Source organism: Paralichthys olivaceus, chromosome 2 (assembly GCF_024713975.1).
Source record: "Paralichthys olivaceus isolate ysfri-2021 chromosome 2, ASM2471397v2, whole genome shotgun sequence".
Classification (NCBI taxonomy): Eukaryota; Metazoa; Chordata; class Actinopteri; order Pleuronectiformes; family Paralichthyidae; genus Paralichthys; species Paralichthys olivaceus.
In genome coordinates, this window is record NC_091094.1 from 913,045 (window position 1) to 928,723 (window position 15,679).

The 15,679-nt window shown below is 47.3% G+C and overlaps 1 protein-coding gene across 1 annotated transcript; it reads left to right on the plus strand.

Moving 5' to 3' along the window:
• Nucleotides 1-7,946: 7,946 nt before the first annotated feature.
• gdf5 (growth differentiation factor 5) lies at nt 7,947-13,952 on the plus strand. The gene is made up of 2 exons (XM_020112617.2): nt 7,947-9,659; nt 12,114-13,952. Exons 1-2 carry the CDS (start codon nt 8,573-8,575, stop codon nt 13,085-13,087), a joined length of 2,061 nt encoding a protein of 686 aa, XP_019968176.2. The 5' UTR covers nt 7,947-8,572; the 3' UTR covers nt 13,088-13,952.
• The last annotated feature ends 1,727 nt before the right edge of the window (nt 13,953-15,679 follow it).

The window sequence follows — 15,679 nt, forward strand, 5'->3', positions numbered from 1 at the left end:
AGAAAACAGCAGGAAAACATCTGGAACGTTCACAGTGAGCCAGCGGACGTGTCTCTGAGGTTTCTAACACGTGACGGACGTGAACCTGAGAAGAACACAAATATCTCAGGACGAGGAAGAGGAGCCGTACACGTAGAAGACGAAGACGTCCACTTGGAAAGACGAGGAGGTTCCAGATGTTTTGGTGATGAGGGTCCGCCTGCGTTCTTCTTTCAGCAGAAACTACTGGAACTGATTCTATGAAACTTGTGGAGGAGTCGCTCGTGAGCCAAGAAAGACCCCATTAAATTACATCTCAAATTAAATCCAGGAACATTTCTTCACCTTCTTGAAGGAGAGAGGACATTGGTTATGCTCTGGACGTGTGCTGAGGTCCAGGCCACAGCTGGTCTCAGGTCTGAGGTGAAGGTCCGACTCAAAGTCACCGAGTCTGTGTTTTTTAATCTGTCATCCAATGAAAATCACACGCAGAAACTTTGCACACGTTAAAACGCAGCTGTAAGAAAAGCCAGCGTGCGTTCAGAGCTCAGGGTTCTTCACTGAGGCTGCAGTTAGAAATCAGCTCTGTGAAAACACAGCAACACCTGCACACGCTGTGATTTTTCATCATCGTGTTACCAGAGCTCCGCCGCCTGCAGTCATTTCCACATCTACACACTTCCACCGTGCGTCAAAGGAAATGGCGGCTGTGGAAGGCGATAGGCTACAATCATCATCGCCACCACCGCCATCATCATCATCATCACAAAACACACACACACACACGTACAGGGGCATGTTTACACACACAGTTTATCAGGAGCCAGAGCGGGTTTTCTTCTCCCCTGGGCCGGCAGCTTCAGGGAGGAGGAGACGTAAAAGTCAACATTTCCAGGGTGATGGTAAATGACGGAGCTGCAGCCGCTCAAACCACAGGCACGTTAAGCAAACACCTGTGGCTCAGGTGGAAAAGCAAGAGAGAGAGAAGGAGCTCTTTCTCTCCGGCCACTTGAAAGTCCCAGAGCTTAAGGGTGAAAGCCCTAATTTTATTACAGCTTTTAACAAATGCCCTCAACTTTCTGAGGTCCAGACAAAAAAGAAATTAAAAAAGCATGCAACAATAAATTAAAGACGAATCCTCACGAGGAAGTTTCACGCTTATGTTGGATTTTATGCCGAAAGCATCAAGAAGAAATGCAACGTGAGACCAAACAGGAAACTTGTTGTGAATCACGATTAGTTACACAAAGTGATTCAGTGGTTTATTTAAGAAAACTTTGAGATTTAATATAATTTGGATAAAGGCAGATAAATGTGTTCCTCTGTTTTAGCGCTTGTTGTCCAACTGCTGCTGAACCTGAAGAAAGAATGTCGAGAGATTTACATTCATCCAGGAAGAGAAGCAAAGTTTAATATAAACTCAAAGATCAGGGACTTTTATTAAACTCTACAGGTTCTTTCACACACACACAGAGTACAGAGAGCAGAGACGGCATTAAACAATAGAAGACAAACATTCATTTAACGTTTAATTTCCTCCGCAGCCCCGATCTGTCCCAGGATTCATTGCGTTTCGGTGATGAACTGACGCAGGCGACGTGACATCCAACGCTTGAGTGTCAAACAGCTAAAGGTTCACGCTACAAAACCAAGGGGCATGAAAACTGCAGCTCTGCCGAGACGAGCCGGAGAATTGAAAACCCCTGAAGAGCGGAGCGTCTCGGTTTGATTCTGGCTTCACGGTCTGCGAGCCTCCAAAGGACTCGGCCTCAGAGTCGGGACACGGCTCCGGTCTCTGTGCTGAACTCACGACAGTTCTGATACATTAACAAGTAGCAGCTGTCGTTGGCTTTGCAGCAACAGCAAAAACGTACATGTAGCCTCTTTTCATAAAAAGCTGTGAGCGCTGGTTTGGCAAAGTCAACGAGCCAAATAAACACACAACAACCACCGCAGACATATTCCAGGACACAAGTCAGTCACAATGAACACACAATAACTATCACATCCCTTCATAACAACAACAAAACACGCTGACGTAAATGCGGTCGGTCTGATTGTACGTTTTGGTTCTCGCAGTTTTAACCCTCGCCCTTTTTTTCCAGCGCCGCCTGAGAAGAAGTGGCCCTGTTCCCTGCTCACGGTGAGGGTCACCACGAGAGGTTTACAGTTCACCCACCGTGTCCGGACCTGTCACAGTTTCCATGTTGCAGCTCTGCCTCTCTCTGCTGTGACAGAGCAGCCTCGGCCCCTCGCCGCCTCCTCCAGCCCGGGGGAGCGTTTCCAGCGAGCGATGCAGAAACTAATAAACAGGCTCTCGCAGTGATCCGTGTCACATTGTTTGGCCCACCTGCAACCTGTAAACTCCTCACCATGGACTGGATGTTCTCAATTTGTTCCTTGAGGAGGCCCTGGCTTACATTAGCCTAAAGCCGGCACTGGAAGAGCATCTGGTCCGAGCGGCATTCATTTTCAAGTCAGTTACAGAGCGCCGGAAACCACGAGTCTGTCCGAGAGCAGATCAGGGCACGATGAAGGACGAGCAAAGAGAGTCTCGAAAAATGAGCAATTAAATCTTATGAGCTGCTTTTTGGGAGAAAATTGTCAATGAGAGAAAAACAGCACAAAACATGTCGTGGGAAAAGTATTCAAATACTTAATGTGCATAAAAGTACCAATGAGAAGGTGTGTTCTAAAGTACCATCACATGAATGTACCTTTAAGAAGTTTTTTTTACATGTATTTATCTTCTGCCTGTTTGGAATGTTCAGTTTGTGCTGATGCACTTGATTTCAATTAATTCAATTAGAAGTAGAATGAATCTTCTCAACGTGAAGTCAGAGGAGAGCGGAGGGGACACGCAGCGTCTTCAGGTTCCGTGTCCTCGTGTCAAACCTTCACGTTACTTTCATGTCATTCTATTTTAAGGAAAGAAAAGAATTAACATTTCAGTTTATTTATGATGTTCAGATAAACTAAATATAAAAGGTTTTTTTTAACTTCGCCTGCAGTTCGTTGTTTATGAAAACCAACATCCTGATGTTCAAACGCCATCTTCCTCTGGTTTGATCAAACGTTTTCCATGTGAAGCCTGGTGAACACGCACAGAGTTTCATTCACACACGCTCATGTATACGAGCTCACAGTCGTAACTTGGAGCAGATGAACGGGGCTATTTGGGTCCTAATGGGACATTTCACCAAAACAAGCTGTAAACGAGCTGTAAACACGGAAATCTGCTGGAGGTTTTTCTTCCTTCAGCTGCTTTTCCAAATCTCTCTCAAGGTGGAAACAGAGGAAAAGCATTAAAACCTTCGATTATTTTGGAAAAGAGTTTTGGACAAACTGAAACCTAATGACGGCCGGAAATGAAGAGAGAAACAAACGAATACTCTTGGTTGTCGTCTAACGCAGCGTCTGAAAGCTGCTGCCGCTGAACTGCAACACAGGAAGCAGCCGTTCCCAGAAGAAGCTCATTCAAGCTCCATTCACATTCTCTCTGTCTCTGCCCAGAGTTCGAGCCTGAAGGTGTCGGTCCGAACTCAGATCCAGAACTTTACCTTCAAACTCAGCTCCTTCAACCATCCTGAGCTAAATCCTGCTGCACCAATTCACCATTTCTATTTCCCTCTCCGTCCTCCTCCATGAACCATGTGATGTTTTCACAGAAGACATCCCACAGATCTATATTCCTTTCTGCCTCCTACTCTGCCTTAATTTAGTCTGCACCGGAGGAGGAGGAGGAGGAGGAGGATGTGGACCACTGACGTCCGTAGAGCCATGAAATTACCAGGGCTATAAAGATAACTTCCACTGTGCTTTCTATGTGGTACAAGATTAAAACATGAAACAGGCAGAGAGGATGTGTCAACACTTTTTATAGCCTCTGTATATGTGAGGGCGGCTCCTGTATCCGAGGAACAGCGGGTGTGGGTCCAAGGATAACTTAAAGGACCCTGACACACTGTGAGAGCAGCTACAGCAGAAACACACTCCGGCACTTTCACTTCAGAAAAACGCTGACGCATCAGAATGTGAGCCCAGCTGAACAGGAACAACAAAAAAGAAAATTAAGAAACCGTTTGGAGGAAATGTGGTTTGCGGGCCTGGCTGATGCAGGAGCCGTCTGTTGCTTTGACACAGAAACATGGACTCGGAAATGTTTCTGATCAACAATGATCCCGAGTCGAACCGAAAACATCGAGTGCACACAAAGTCCGATCCAGTAAACCGACAAACAGCCGTTAGCTTCGCGTGGAGCTTTGAGTGACCACGTTTTATTCATTCTGTCGCGAGTCGTAATCCGTTCGTGTCACGTTCTGCATCCTGTGGACATTCTGTGTGTGAATCGTCTTTACTGGACTTGATGACACTGATATTTTTAGTTGTTGCAGATATTTAACCTTTCAGACTTTCAGTCTCTCGGTCTCTCAGGAAACATTTGTGAAGCTACAACCTGTGATGAATTCTGCGCCCTGATATTAAATTCTCTGCCTGGTGTAAACTCCTGAATGTGCGGCTGTGCTGTCCTGGCTTTGCCGTGATAATAATAACTCAGGGAGGCAGACGGTGTGTAGGCTGCGCTGCTGATATTTAGACAGACAGGGGTGACTGACACTGTGTCTGCCGTGAGGTTAGACCAATAAAATAAAGAGTCAATTTGTTGGCAGTCCCCCCTCCCTCCATAACTGTGAGCCTGTGTCTCCAGACACGTCCTGTTGTCACAGGGACTTGGTGGAAATCTGCAGTTTGTTTATGAGACTTCACACCGATGGGAAAAAAGGCAGGAAATATAGAATATTCACGGTTTGGCTGGAGCAGTGTGTCAGTGGGACGGTACTGGTCTCTCAGTATATGATTGTAAATCCTCCTCACGTCGCCCGACAGTTTGTTTGAGCTGTCACTGTGAGTCAAACTACAGAAGAAGCTTGGTTGAGGCAGGTGTGAACGTGTTTGCGTCCATGTTTTTGGTATTTGGTGAAATGCTCTCCGCTGATTCATGTGAGCCGTCCTGCTGCAGCTTTGTCAGACGCTAAGTTTAATCCAGTCCTGTGTCATTTGTCTGACTGGAATCAGTGTTTGTGTATTTTAACGTAGTCATAATGACATTTTATTCCAGCGGTGTGTTTCCATGGAACTCTGTCATTTCAACAAGAATAAAAGTCTCTGTGAGACGGTAATTACTCACAGCGGTGCTTTGTGCTAACTGCTAACATGCTAACATGCTCACACTGACAACGTTCATGTGAAAGTGGCGTTCTCAAAGATTTTCATTTAGAACAAACGGCCGCTCACCGCAAAAACAGACGATTGATTCGAATGTGATCCAGAATCAAGCTGGATCCACGACACATCCAGTGATCTGCACGTCTCTTGAACTGCTGCAGCCCTGACATGTAGATACTGCACACGGGGTGAAGCACACGCGTGTAGCTGCCGTCGGTGCGGAGAAACTCCTGAGGGCAGGAAGTGACGGACGCTCACCAAGAGCGGGACGTGACTCGTTTTCAGAAAGTGATAAAACCATTTTTAAACTTTTTTAGTTCGATACAAGTCAGTGTCAGCTGTCAATCATGAGTCAGTGTCAGCTGTCAATCATGAGTCAGTGTCAGCTGTCAATCATGAAGTCTCCGCCTGTTTTTATATCATGAAATAACTGATTCAAATCAAACTGATCAGAAACACGTGAGCAAACATCAGAGAGAGAAGAACGAGCTGAAACGACAGAAACATCTTTAACGTGCACTCAGATGTTTTTTTTGTTTTTGTCCCATGTCCCATCTGCTAACATGGAGGAGGCAGAGTTTATGGCCTATACTGCAGCCAGCCACCAGGGGGTGATCCATACATTTGGCTTCACTGATGTCGTACATCTTTGTTTGCAGCCTAGCGTGCTAACTGTAGTGGCAGCAAAGAAGAAACGGAGCGAGAAACAAGAGGGAATTGTTTTGTCGACAGAATTTGTTGAGAAAACGAATAAAGTTTCTGTTTCTGACTGATTGCTAAGTAAATAGCGACAACTTGCACGTAGCACCTTCAGAGTCAGTGACGGCTGATGCTTTCATCCGTGGTTGCTGATCTGAAGTCAGCTGACTACATGAGGGAGGAGCAACAGTAAACTCTGTTACAGCAGCGGAGATGTTTCACACTGAGCTTTAATTTACAATAAAGCAAACACGACTCCCGAGCCTCGTCTGTGCCGCTGCTCCACCAGTCGCTGTTACTCACATCCTTCGGCTGTTCACTCGAACTGACTGGATCAGGTTGATTTTATGTGCAATCCGTGACAGCCTCATATTATCCAATCACTTCAGTTCATCCATCATGCCCTCACGGTGTGAGACACGGATCGAGAGCGGAGCAAAGCCAGGAAAGACAGACGGAGAGGGAAAGAGAAACACTGCATCAGAACGGCAGCTCCTGTTACAAACCACCGGGGACTCCACTCCGCTGACACGATATCCAGATCTGAACCCGAGCTTTCTGGCTGCTAATTGTTCCTCGAGCTTGGTCTCAACTAAATTTATGACACGACGCTGGCATCATGAATTAAACTGGCAAACCTAAGGCCCCCCCCCAGTCCTCCAGCAGAGGACGGACAATTAAAAAGTGGAGAATGTAAACGTTCAGAAGGACGTGTTTTTAAAAGAGTTTCAACAATCACATGTTTCTTAATAACCTGTTACACGTGTGTAATCTCCCTGCAGAGCGTCAATAATCATAAAAGATGTCGTGGTCTTTCTAAACTGAAGTCTAATAAAACCACAGGCTCAGATATTCTAAAGACCATGTCTTCTAAAACACTGAGTCCCCCAACTCAAATGATTCCAGTGTCTCTTGGACACATGCACGGTTCCAGAGGAAAGTTTCAAGAATCAGACCTTTACCCAAAAAAACAAAACATAATCATTTCCGGCCTGTTACCATAAACTCCATGAAGCAAAACAACCGAGTTCTGACTGAACACATGGACACAGAGGGACAGAAGCTGCTGACTCATGCTGTCACCAAACAGCTCATTCATCCCAAAGGACACACCAGGATCCAGATCTGCTCTTAATTCTGTGAAGACGCAGATTCTTTTAAAAACATCTCAAGGATCTGAACGCTAATAAGAGGCTAACTCTCTGCTTGACAGATTGTCTCTCCCGTCGTCCACAGAGGGGCAGTGTTGGGTTCTCAGCACAGTCCTGGATCACCAGCTGAGCTCCTCTGGGATCGAGACGATTTATTGAAGAAATGCTCACAGTGACGTTACCTGAGAAAACTCCGAGCTCACCTGTCTGTGACATCACAGCTCATCTGTTTCTGTCTGTGACATCAGAGCTCACCTGTCTGTGACATCACAGCTCATCTGTTTCTGTCTGTGACATCACAGCTCACCTGTCTGTGACATCAGAGCTCACCTGTCTGTGACATCACAGCTCATCTGTTTCTGACTGTGACATCACAGCTCACCTGTCTGTGACATCACAGCTCATCTGTTTCTGACTGTGACATCACAGCTCACCTGTCTGTGACATCAGAGCTCACCTGTCTGTGACATCACAGCTCATCTGTTTCTGTCTGTGACATCAGAGCTCACCTGTCTGTGACATCACAGCTCATCTGTTTCTGTCTGTGACATCAGAGCTCATCTGTTTCTGTCTGTGACATCAGAGCTCACCTGTCTGTGACTTTTAGGATCTTCTCCAGAACTAAGTCAGACGTCATGAGGTCCATGTCAGTTCAGAGCTGCTGGTTAAGATGATAATGTTTCAGTTCGTCTGTATCAATGAACAGTCAAAGTCATGAAAGCTGTCTCTCTCTCTCTCTCTCTCTCTCTCTCTCTCTCCCTCTCTCTCTCTCTCCCTCTCTCTGTCTCTCTCTCTGTCTCTCTCTCTCCCTCTCTCTCTCTTTGGGGGGTGGTACACACTGTTTGGGGGGGTGGGGGGGTGTGTTTAGTGCCATGCAGTGTACCAGTGAGAGTGAGTCAGTGGTGGAAAGAGCAGGAGGAAGATTAGTGAAGAAATATTGTTGTTAAATGACTTCGGACATGATGACATCACGTCCTAATTAAAACTCTGGAATTCCGTTTCCAATTCCTGCTCAGGTTAGCTGCAGGGTTTCTTGGAGCACCTGCAGGCTGGTGTGTGAGTGAGAGGGAAATATTTTCACTGGACCTGGTTCAAACTTTGAGGGGAAAGAAAAAAACGGGGGCAGCGGCATTACGCCATTCTTGCCTCTCTTGGAAAGAAGTGGGATTTAAAGAAGTTTCTTCCAGGACATCCAGCAGAATGGAGCCGTGCACGGTTTAATTCAGCCAGTCCTCGGTCTCAGCCTGGATCTCTGCAGCACTATGGTTCTTACGCATGACGGACGGGACAATAAAGACTGGCAGGGTTTGTTTGTTCAACGTGTAAAACTCAGTTATACTCCACATCTTTACTTTTACAACCTGGCACATGTCTACAGTCCAGAGTAAAGGAACCACGCTTCTCCTCCCTGCTCCCTGTGGCAGAGGAACCTCAGAGGATGAGAGACTGGACGGTGTCTCTGAACACACTGAGCGTTATTACAATGACGGTTTGGCAAAAGGCAAAAGGGTTTTAGGATGAAAGTTGTGAAGCGTCTGTGTCTCCTGCTGAGCTGCTGGACTCTCATTTACCTGCACCCCGTCCTCGGGTCACTCAGCCGGACCAGACCGACCGAGCACCACCACCGGTACCGGCTTGGAGAGGCAGCGGAGAGCGCGACAGGCGGCACGGCGGGAGAGCAAGTCCCCGGGAGAACCGGCGGTTCCACGCTAGCAGCGGACAGACAGCTGGTGCCCGGGACGTGGAGACCGTCCCCGCTTATCCCGGCGAGGATCACGCGTATCCGCGCGGGTCCTCCGTTAATCAAGGCTGAGTCGACTGTTGTAAAAAGCGCAGACACTGCGGTGACATCCGCGTCCTCGTCCCTGCACAGCGGGGCCGTGCCGGTGAACCGTGCACAGCAGCAGCAGCAGCAGCACCGGGACCGACCAGTGAGCCTGGGGCGCAAAGAGGCTGTGCGCTCCTGGCTACCCGGCGGAGATGCTCGCTCCAAAGCGCACGCTCCCGCGGCTTTTAGCGCGCATGCAGCTGTGAAAGGAGTCAGGACTGCGGACAGTGGAGGTGGAGGCGGGAGCTCATCGGTTAGAAATGTTGGGAAAGTTGCTCCAAGTGCAGCGAGAGCAGCCGCTCCAGTGCGCACCGGGGCTCCGCAGAGAGCAGCAGCTCCAGTGCGCACCGGGGCTCCGCAGAGAGCAGCAGCTCCAGTGCGCACCGGGGCTCCGCAGAGAGCAGCAGCTCCAGTGCGCACCGGGGCTCCAGAGAGAGCAGCAGCTCCTGTGCGCACTGGGGCTCCAGAGAGAGCAGCAGCTCCAGTGCGCACCGGGGCTCCAGAGAGAGCAGCAGCTCCAGTGCGCACCGGGGCTCCAACCTTTGCGCAAAAGCAGCAGCATGATCGGAAGGCGGCTCCGGTGGCGCAGCGAGGATCCAGCTACAAAACCCTGAAAGTGAGCGACCGGGAGACGCATCACAAGCAGCCGCTGGTGATTCCTCACGACTACATGCTGTCTCTGTACTGGTCTCTGTCCAGCGGAGACATGAACAGCAGCGCTCTGCACGAAGCGGGTCTGGCCAACACCATCACCAGCTTCGTGGATAAAGGACAAGGTAAACACAGCCTCTCTGAGTTCAACTCCTCTTGTTGTCTTGATGCTCCTGGAGTCTGTGGATCTCCTGGAGCTTCTATGAGCAAAGTGTGTTTCTAAATCACCTTTTAGCTTCACAGTTCTGGTTCATCATGAATGATGAGGATTCAACTAAGACAGTGATAGAACCTTATTCTTTAGGCCAAGAACAGAATAAACATGTGCATCACCCAGGGACATTCCTGTGGTGCCTCTGAGGTGACAGTCAAACAAAGCCCTGGAAGTCCATGTCCCTCTGAGGACAAACTTCTCAGAGTCATTTGCAGCATCACAGTCTGAAAGTGCCTCTGTGATGAGATGTATCACCTGATGACATCAGCTCTGCTCACTGGCTGCAGCAGAGAAGCTGCTGTAACTGAGGGGAAGAGTTGGAGGCGACAGGAGCGAGGGCAGAGAGGAGGTGATGGTGCAGGGTCCAGGGAAAGGTTAGAGGAGAGGGATGAGACCTGATGCTGAATGAGGAGGAGGGCGTGGAGATGTGAGGGAGAGGACTGGAGGGTCAAACACCCGTCTGGAGGTCACTGGACGAGGGCGGTGCTGTGGGAACACAACATTGTCCAAATGTGGACATGTCTGTTCTGGGGATCCATGAGGTAGAGAGAGCATCTGGAGGGGAGTGGAGCAGGTCAGCTGCTGGTACACTGAGGGGATGATGGGAAAAGAGACGGAGCTGGAACTTCAAAGCTGCAGGAAGCTGCTGCAGATCCAGAACCATCACACATCAAAATGTCAGTGGAATGTGGAGCAGTTCAGCCTTCGCTCTCTGGAGTTAGATGTTCAGATTGATATCATGCTCAGAGAAGAGAAAACCAGCCGCCGGTTATCAGAAGTTAGCCTGGCTACATTATCCACTTATGGACTTTCTTACATATTAATATTTATATATTGTCCTGCTCCAGGATATAAAATGAATAAGAGATACACTTCCTGAACCAGAGACGTTTTAAAAGTGACAGATTACTGTGAATTTACTGAAGTAGTGGAATCATTGGTTTTCTTTACATGACACGTTTCTTTAATTCTTTGAGACTCATGTTTCCAGCTCTGTCCTGGTGAAGACTAGCGTAGCATTCTTCACTGTTTAATACAAGTGAGACACATTATAGACTGGAACAGAAGTTTGAGGACTATTAAGCTACATGCCTGTGCACAAGCATCTTATGTATTTATTTGTGTGCGTGCTGCTGCATGTTGGTTTGTGTAAGTGTATGTGTGACTGTGTGTGTTTCCAGCCATCTGGTCACTGGTTGGCAGCACTGCTGCTTTACGGCCTCAGGAGGGTAAATAAACACTCCTCACGACCACAAGTAGGGCGGCCCCCCTGTGTAATGTTATCCTTACGGTGTAAAACTGTTTAAAACAATGTTTAAATGACCAGAGTTTAATGTTTCTAGCTCCACTAAAGGTTTACATTTCAAGCACTTAATGTACTTTTAATTTGGACTTTATTTGTTTACCGTGTTCTCTGCAAATCACTGGTGACCTCCTCCGCATGTTGGAGGTGTAACTGATGACCTGACACGTCTCTCACTCGCTCACATTAACTCAGTTCACCCTCTTCCTCCCTTTTTTCTTTCTTTCCTTTCGTTGACTCTTCTCTCGTTTGCCACGTTGCTTAAACGTCCACCGATGAAACTTAGTCTCAAGTTACGCTTTGGTCACGTTAAACACACGAATGAAATAAGCACGGCTACTTGATGAAGACCACGTGAACTCAGGCTGCGTCCACGTGAAAACATTTTACTTTGAAAACTCATCACTGTTGCTATGGTTACGCCTGCTGTCCCACACTACCAGCTTCTAATGTCGTTTCCTCTGAAGCTTCATGTTTGTTCACGTTTCATTCGATCCGTTAGTTTTAGTTTCACTTTGTGATCCAGGGACTAAAGAATTTAGTCCGACACATGTACGTCAGTCCTCATCACCGACGTGGGCGTCGTCTACCTGTACTATAATATGTAAATGTGTTTGTGGTACATGTGTGTACTTTGCGATTCAGTTATCGTTGTGTTAATCGTCAGAAAACAACTAAACATGTTGTTACACATGTGATGTGTTCAGATGTGCAAATCAAGAAAATCATCAAATTCTCACTTTTGTGAAGCTTAAACCAAAATATTGATTAAAATCTTTTGATTATTTCCGTTTTAAAATAAATGTTCACTTCACTGACTTCCTGCTGAATTGACGGAGAGCTGCAGCTCCAGTGTGAGTGCATGTTTGCATGTCTGCCTTCACATGTGCATTTACATCTGTTCCTCTGAACACGCCGGCCTGTGTTTCACCCCCGTCACGTTTGCACCTGCTCTTTTCATGTTTCATGTGTGTCTGCGAGTGATTTTACTTTTCTGTGTGCTCGTCCACTTCTGTGTGTTGGTTTGACTCACATTTCTTTGTCTTTCTTTCTCCGTCTCAGATGAGCGCGGGCCCCAGCTGAGGCGGCAGAGGTATCACTTCAACATCAGCTCCCTGGAACGAGACGGGCTCCTGGGGGCCGAGCTACGCATCCTGAGGAAGCGCCTGTCTGACCCCCGCAGAGCCTCAATGGGATCTATGGCCACAGACGGAGGCAGAGGAGGAGACGGGGGTGGAGGAAGCTCATCCCCATGCCTGAAGCTGTACACCTGCGCCTCAGGTAAACAAAAGGCTGCTGTGCTCCAGACTAAGACCACTGAGGATCTGCTCAGCGGATTCGGCAGCAGATGGGAAGTGTTTGACATATGGAAAATCTTCAAGGGCTTAAAACACCAGCAGCACCAGCACTCCCAGCAGCTGTGCTTTGAACTGGAGGCTCTGGAGCACAGAGGCGGTCGGCCCATGGATCTGCGCACGCTCGGGTTCGCACGGCTCGGCAGGACCAACAAGGAAAAGGCCTTCTTCCTGGCGTTTGGCAAAAGCAAGAAGCGTGACCTTTTTTACAACGAGATCAAAGCCCGGTCAGGCCACGACAACAAAACCGTCTACGAGTACCTGTTCACCCAGAGACGAATGCGGCGAGCTCCTGCCGCCAGGGGGGCTAAGAAGCCTCTGCAGCAGCCGCAGTCCATCCCCCAACACCAGGTGGTGAAGACGAGGCCGCGCTGCAATCGGAAACACCTCCACGTGAACTTCAAGGAGATGGGCTGGGACGACTGGATCATCGCTCCGCTGGAGTACAACGCGTATCACTGTGACGGCGCCTGCGACTTCCCCATCCGCTCGCACCTGGAGCCGACCAACCACGCCATCATACAGACCCTCATCAACTCCATGGACCCAGAGGCGGCGCCGCCCACCTGCTGCGTCCCCACGCGCCTCACCCCCATCAGTATACTCTACATCGACTCGTCCAATAACGTGGTGTACAAGCAGTACGAGGACATGGTGGTGGAGGCTTGTGGCTGCAGGTAGCAAAGAAAGGTGAGAGACGACACGAGAGAAAGACACTTCCTGCCCTTCACTTTGAGAAACGACAGATTTGTTAACGCTGAGGGAGAGAGTTGTTATTTCAGCTGACGGAGACTAAACTCACTGCTCAGCAACAGACATTATTCTTCACTCTCAAGTGGTCTGTCAGGCTGCATACCGAAGACTGTTGGACTGTTAAAGACTAAACAGGGGGAGATAAACACGGAGGTGTTGCTCTGTAACTCACTGAAACATGTGTAGTGTTGTTGAACGAGATGCGTCCGAGAGACCGAACAGAACAGACAGCGGCCGTGTTCACGTCTTTATCGCCCGTTCTATTTTTTATCCCTCTTCAGATTTTGTATCTTCGACTGATCTCGGTGTAAAAAGTTTGCGTGTAACAGAAATGCTATTGAAACATTATTGAATTATACTCAAAAAAATGCCCTTTTCCAGCACTTACCTGCCGTTTGTGCCTTTGGCCTTTCACACCCGAGGAGTCGTCCGTTCGCCCGATCCGAGACTCTCCTAATAAAGCATGTGAAGAATGTCTGATGTGTAAATAAAGTGATGAAGTGCCGATCTGACCTGATACAAATGTGGGAAAGTTGCATAAAATGCTCTTGAGGAAAAAAGAGAAAGAAATGTCTAATTGACCGAGCTCCAAACTCCTCTATCAGTCTGAACCTGTGTCGACTGAAATATCTGAGGAATTTTACATTTTCAGATGCCAAGTAACTAAAGACTGTTTGGTTTGGAACGCCAGTGTTTCATTGGTTTAACCAACTGCTGCCAAGTTAGGTGAAGAACATTAGTTCACTCGTATGAAAGAAGCTTGTCTGTTAATAAATTTCATCCTTAGATTCAACATCTTGTTTCTGTTTCTCAGTTTTTGAATCTTCAGATTTGAGGCTGATCCGATTCCTTTGCTAACCGTGGTACAACGTATACTCTGCGTTACTATAAAAGTATATTTTATACTGTATGTAGACATAAAGAAGTCGTCAGAGATCAGAGATACGTGTTTAACTTTGGTTCGTGATCAGGACCAAGCTTTAAGCTTCACAAGCTACGTTAGCTTCGACAGACCAGTTGATCAATGCGAGACAGGTTAATAACTTTTCAAGCTAAGTTTGCTAAAGTAGCTAAGTGATAAGGACCAAGGTTTATCTAATGTTAGCAACACATTAGCTTCACAAGCTAAGCTAGCTAAGGTTATTAAGTCACAGCTGGTGATAAGGACCAAGGTTTATCTAATGTTAGCAACACATTAGCTTTACAACTACACAGCTGATCTGTTCATGAAATCCACATTCAAACTTTGAACATCCTATAAATCAGAATATTCTGTCACATATATTTTTAACAGTAAAATGAATCAGATTATAAACATAAGTGAAAATGGAGAGTTTGGTAAATCTCCGTTGTACGCAAGTGAAGATTTTTGAAAATATAATTTAGAGAAAACAGCCTTGAAACGTTTGTGATGAAAGAAACTTTCAGTTGAATAAAAAGAAGCCAGCGTGTTTCGGATCTTTCTTTCGTTGACTCTCGTCTCCAGGAAGCAAAATAATCCGGATTGTGTAAACTGACCTGAAAAAGTGTTTTGCACTGATCCACTTGTTTCGGACTCTTGACGTGAGAGAACACAGGATCTGAGGGAAGAACAACACCTTCACTGTTGCTAGGTAACAAACACGCCAGCAGAAACACGTCTGGTGTCAGCGGCGAGCACCTGTCTGCCGCGGCTCCAGCTCCGCAGCCATTGGACCGAACCATCTGCTCGCGGCGAGTTGTTGCTCTTGGAGACGGAGTGATGTAAGTATTTCCTCTAATCAAAGCTGAGGTATGCCAGCGGTACTGACCCCCCCACCCTCTCTAGACCTGTGCTGACAAGGCCGAGGCCGGAGGAGACGCTGAGCAGGACTGAAAACATACGATACCTTCAGGAAATTTTACATTTGTACCAGGACAGACTTTAATCTTGGGAACATCAACACTGTTCAGTCTTTTAATCCGACAGCAGCTCAGGAGGAGGAGGAGGAGGAGGAGGAGGAGGAGGAGGAGGTGACACATTAAAAACAACTTCTTCCTGCTGCTGCACTTTTGAATGATCACTTCTCCAAATGCAGACTTCAGATCTTGTTTTTCTCACGTCTCCGAATCAAATGAAAAGTGTTTGTGTAAAGCCTGTGATTTATGGCGCCTGTGATTTGTGCGCCGGGCAACAATCAGCTCATTCTTCTCAGATGCGGAAAGGAACCCGTTCACTCAGACCCGACGAACCCAAATTCATCAACAGATGGCCGCTACAGATAAGAGATATTCGGTGTTGTTGCAGCCTGAGAATTCACCTGCTAGTGAACATGTACAAACGTGACTCCAGGTTTAGATTAAGATGTAAACTGTTTTCAGGGAATTTTTAAAAAGTGTACTGGTGGTCTGTCAGTTAAATCGTGCTAACGAACAACGTGAGAACAAAACCTCCTCGGTGGAGGGAATAACAACGAAGGGACGTTGAAGTAAAAAGTGAGAAAGCATGAAAATAACTTTGAAAAGGATAAATCCATACACACACACACATATATATATACA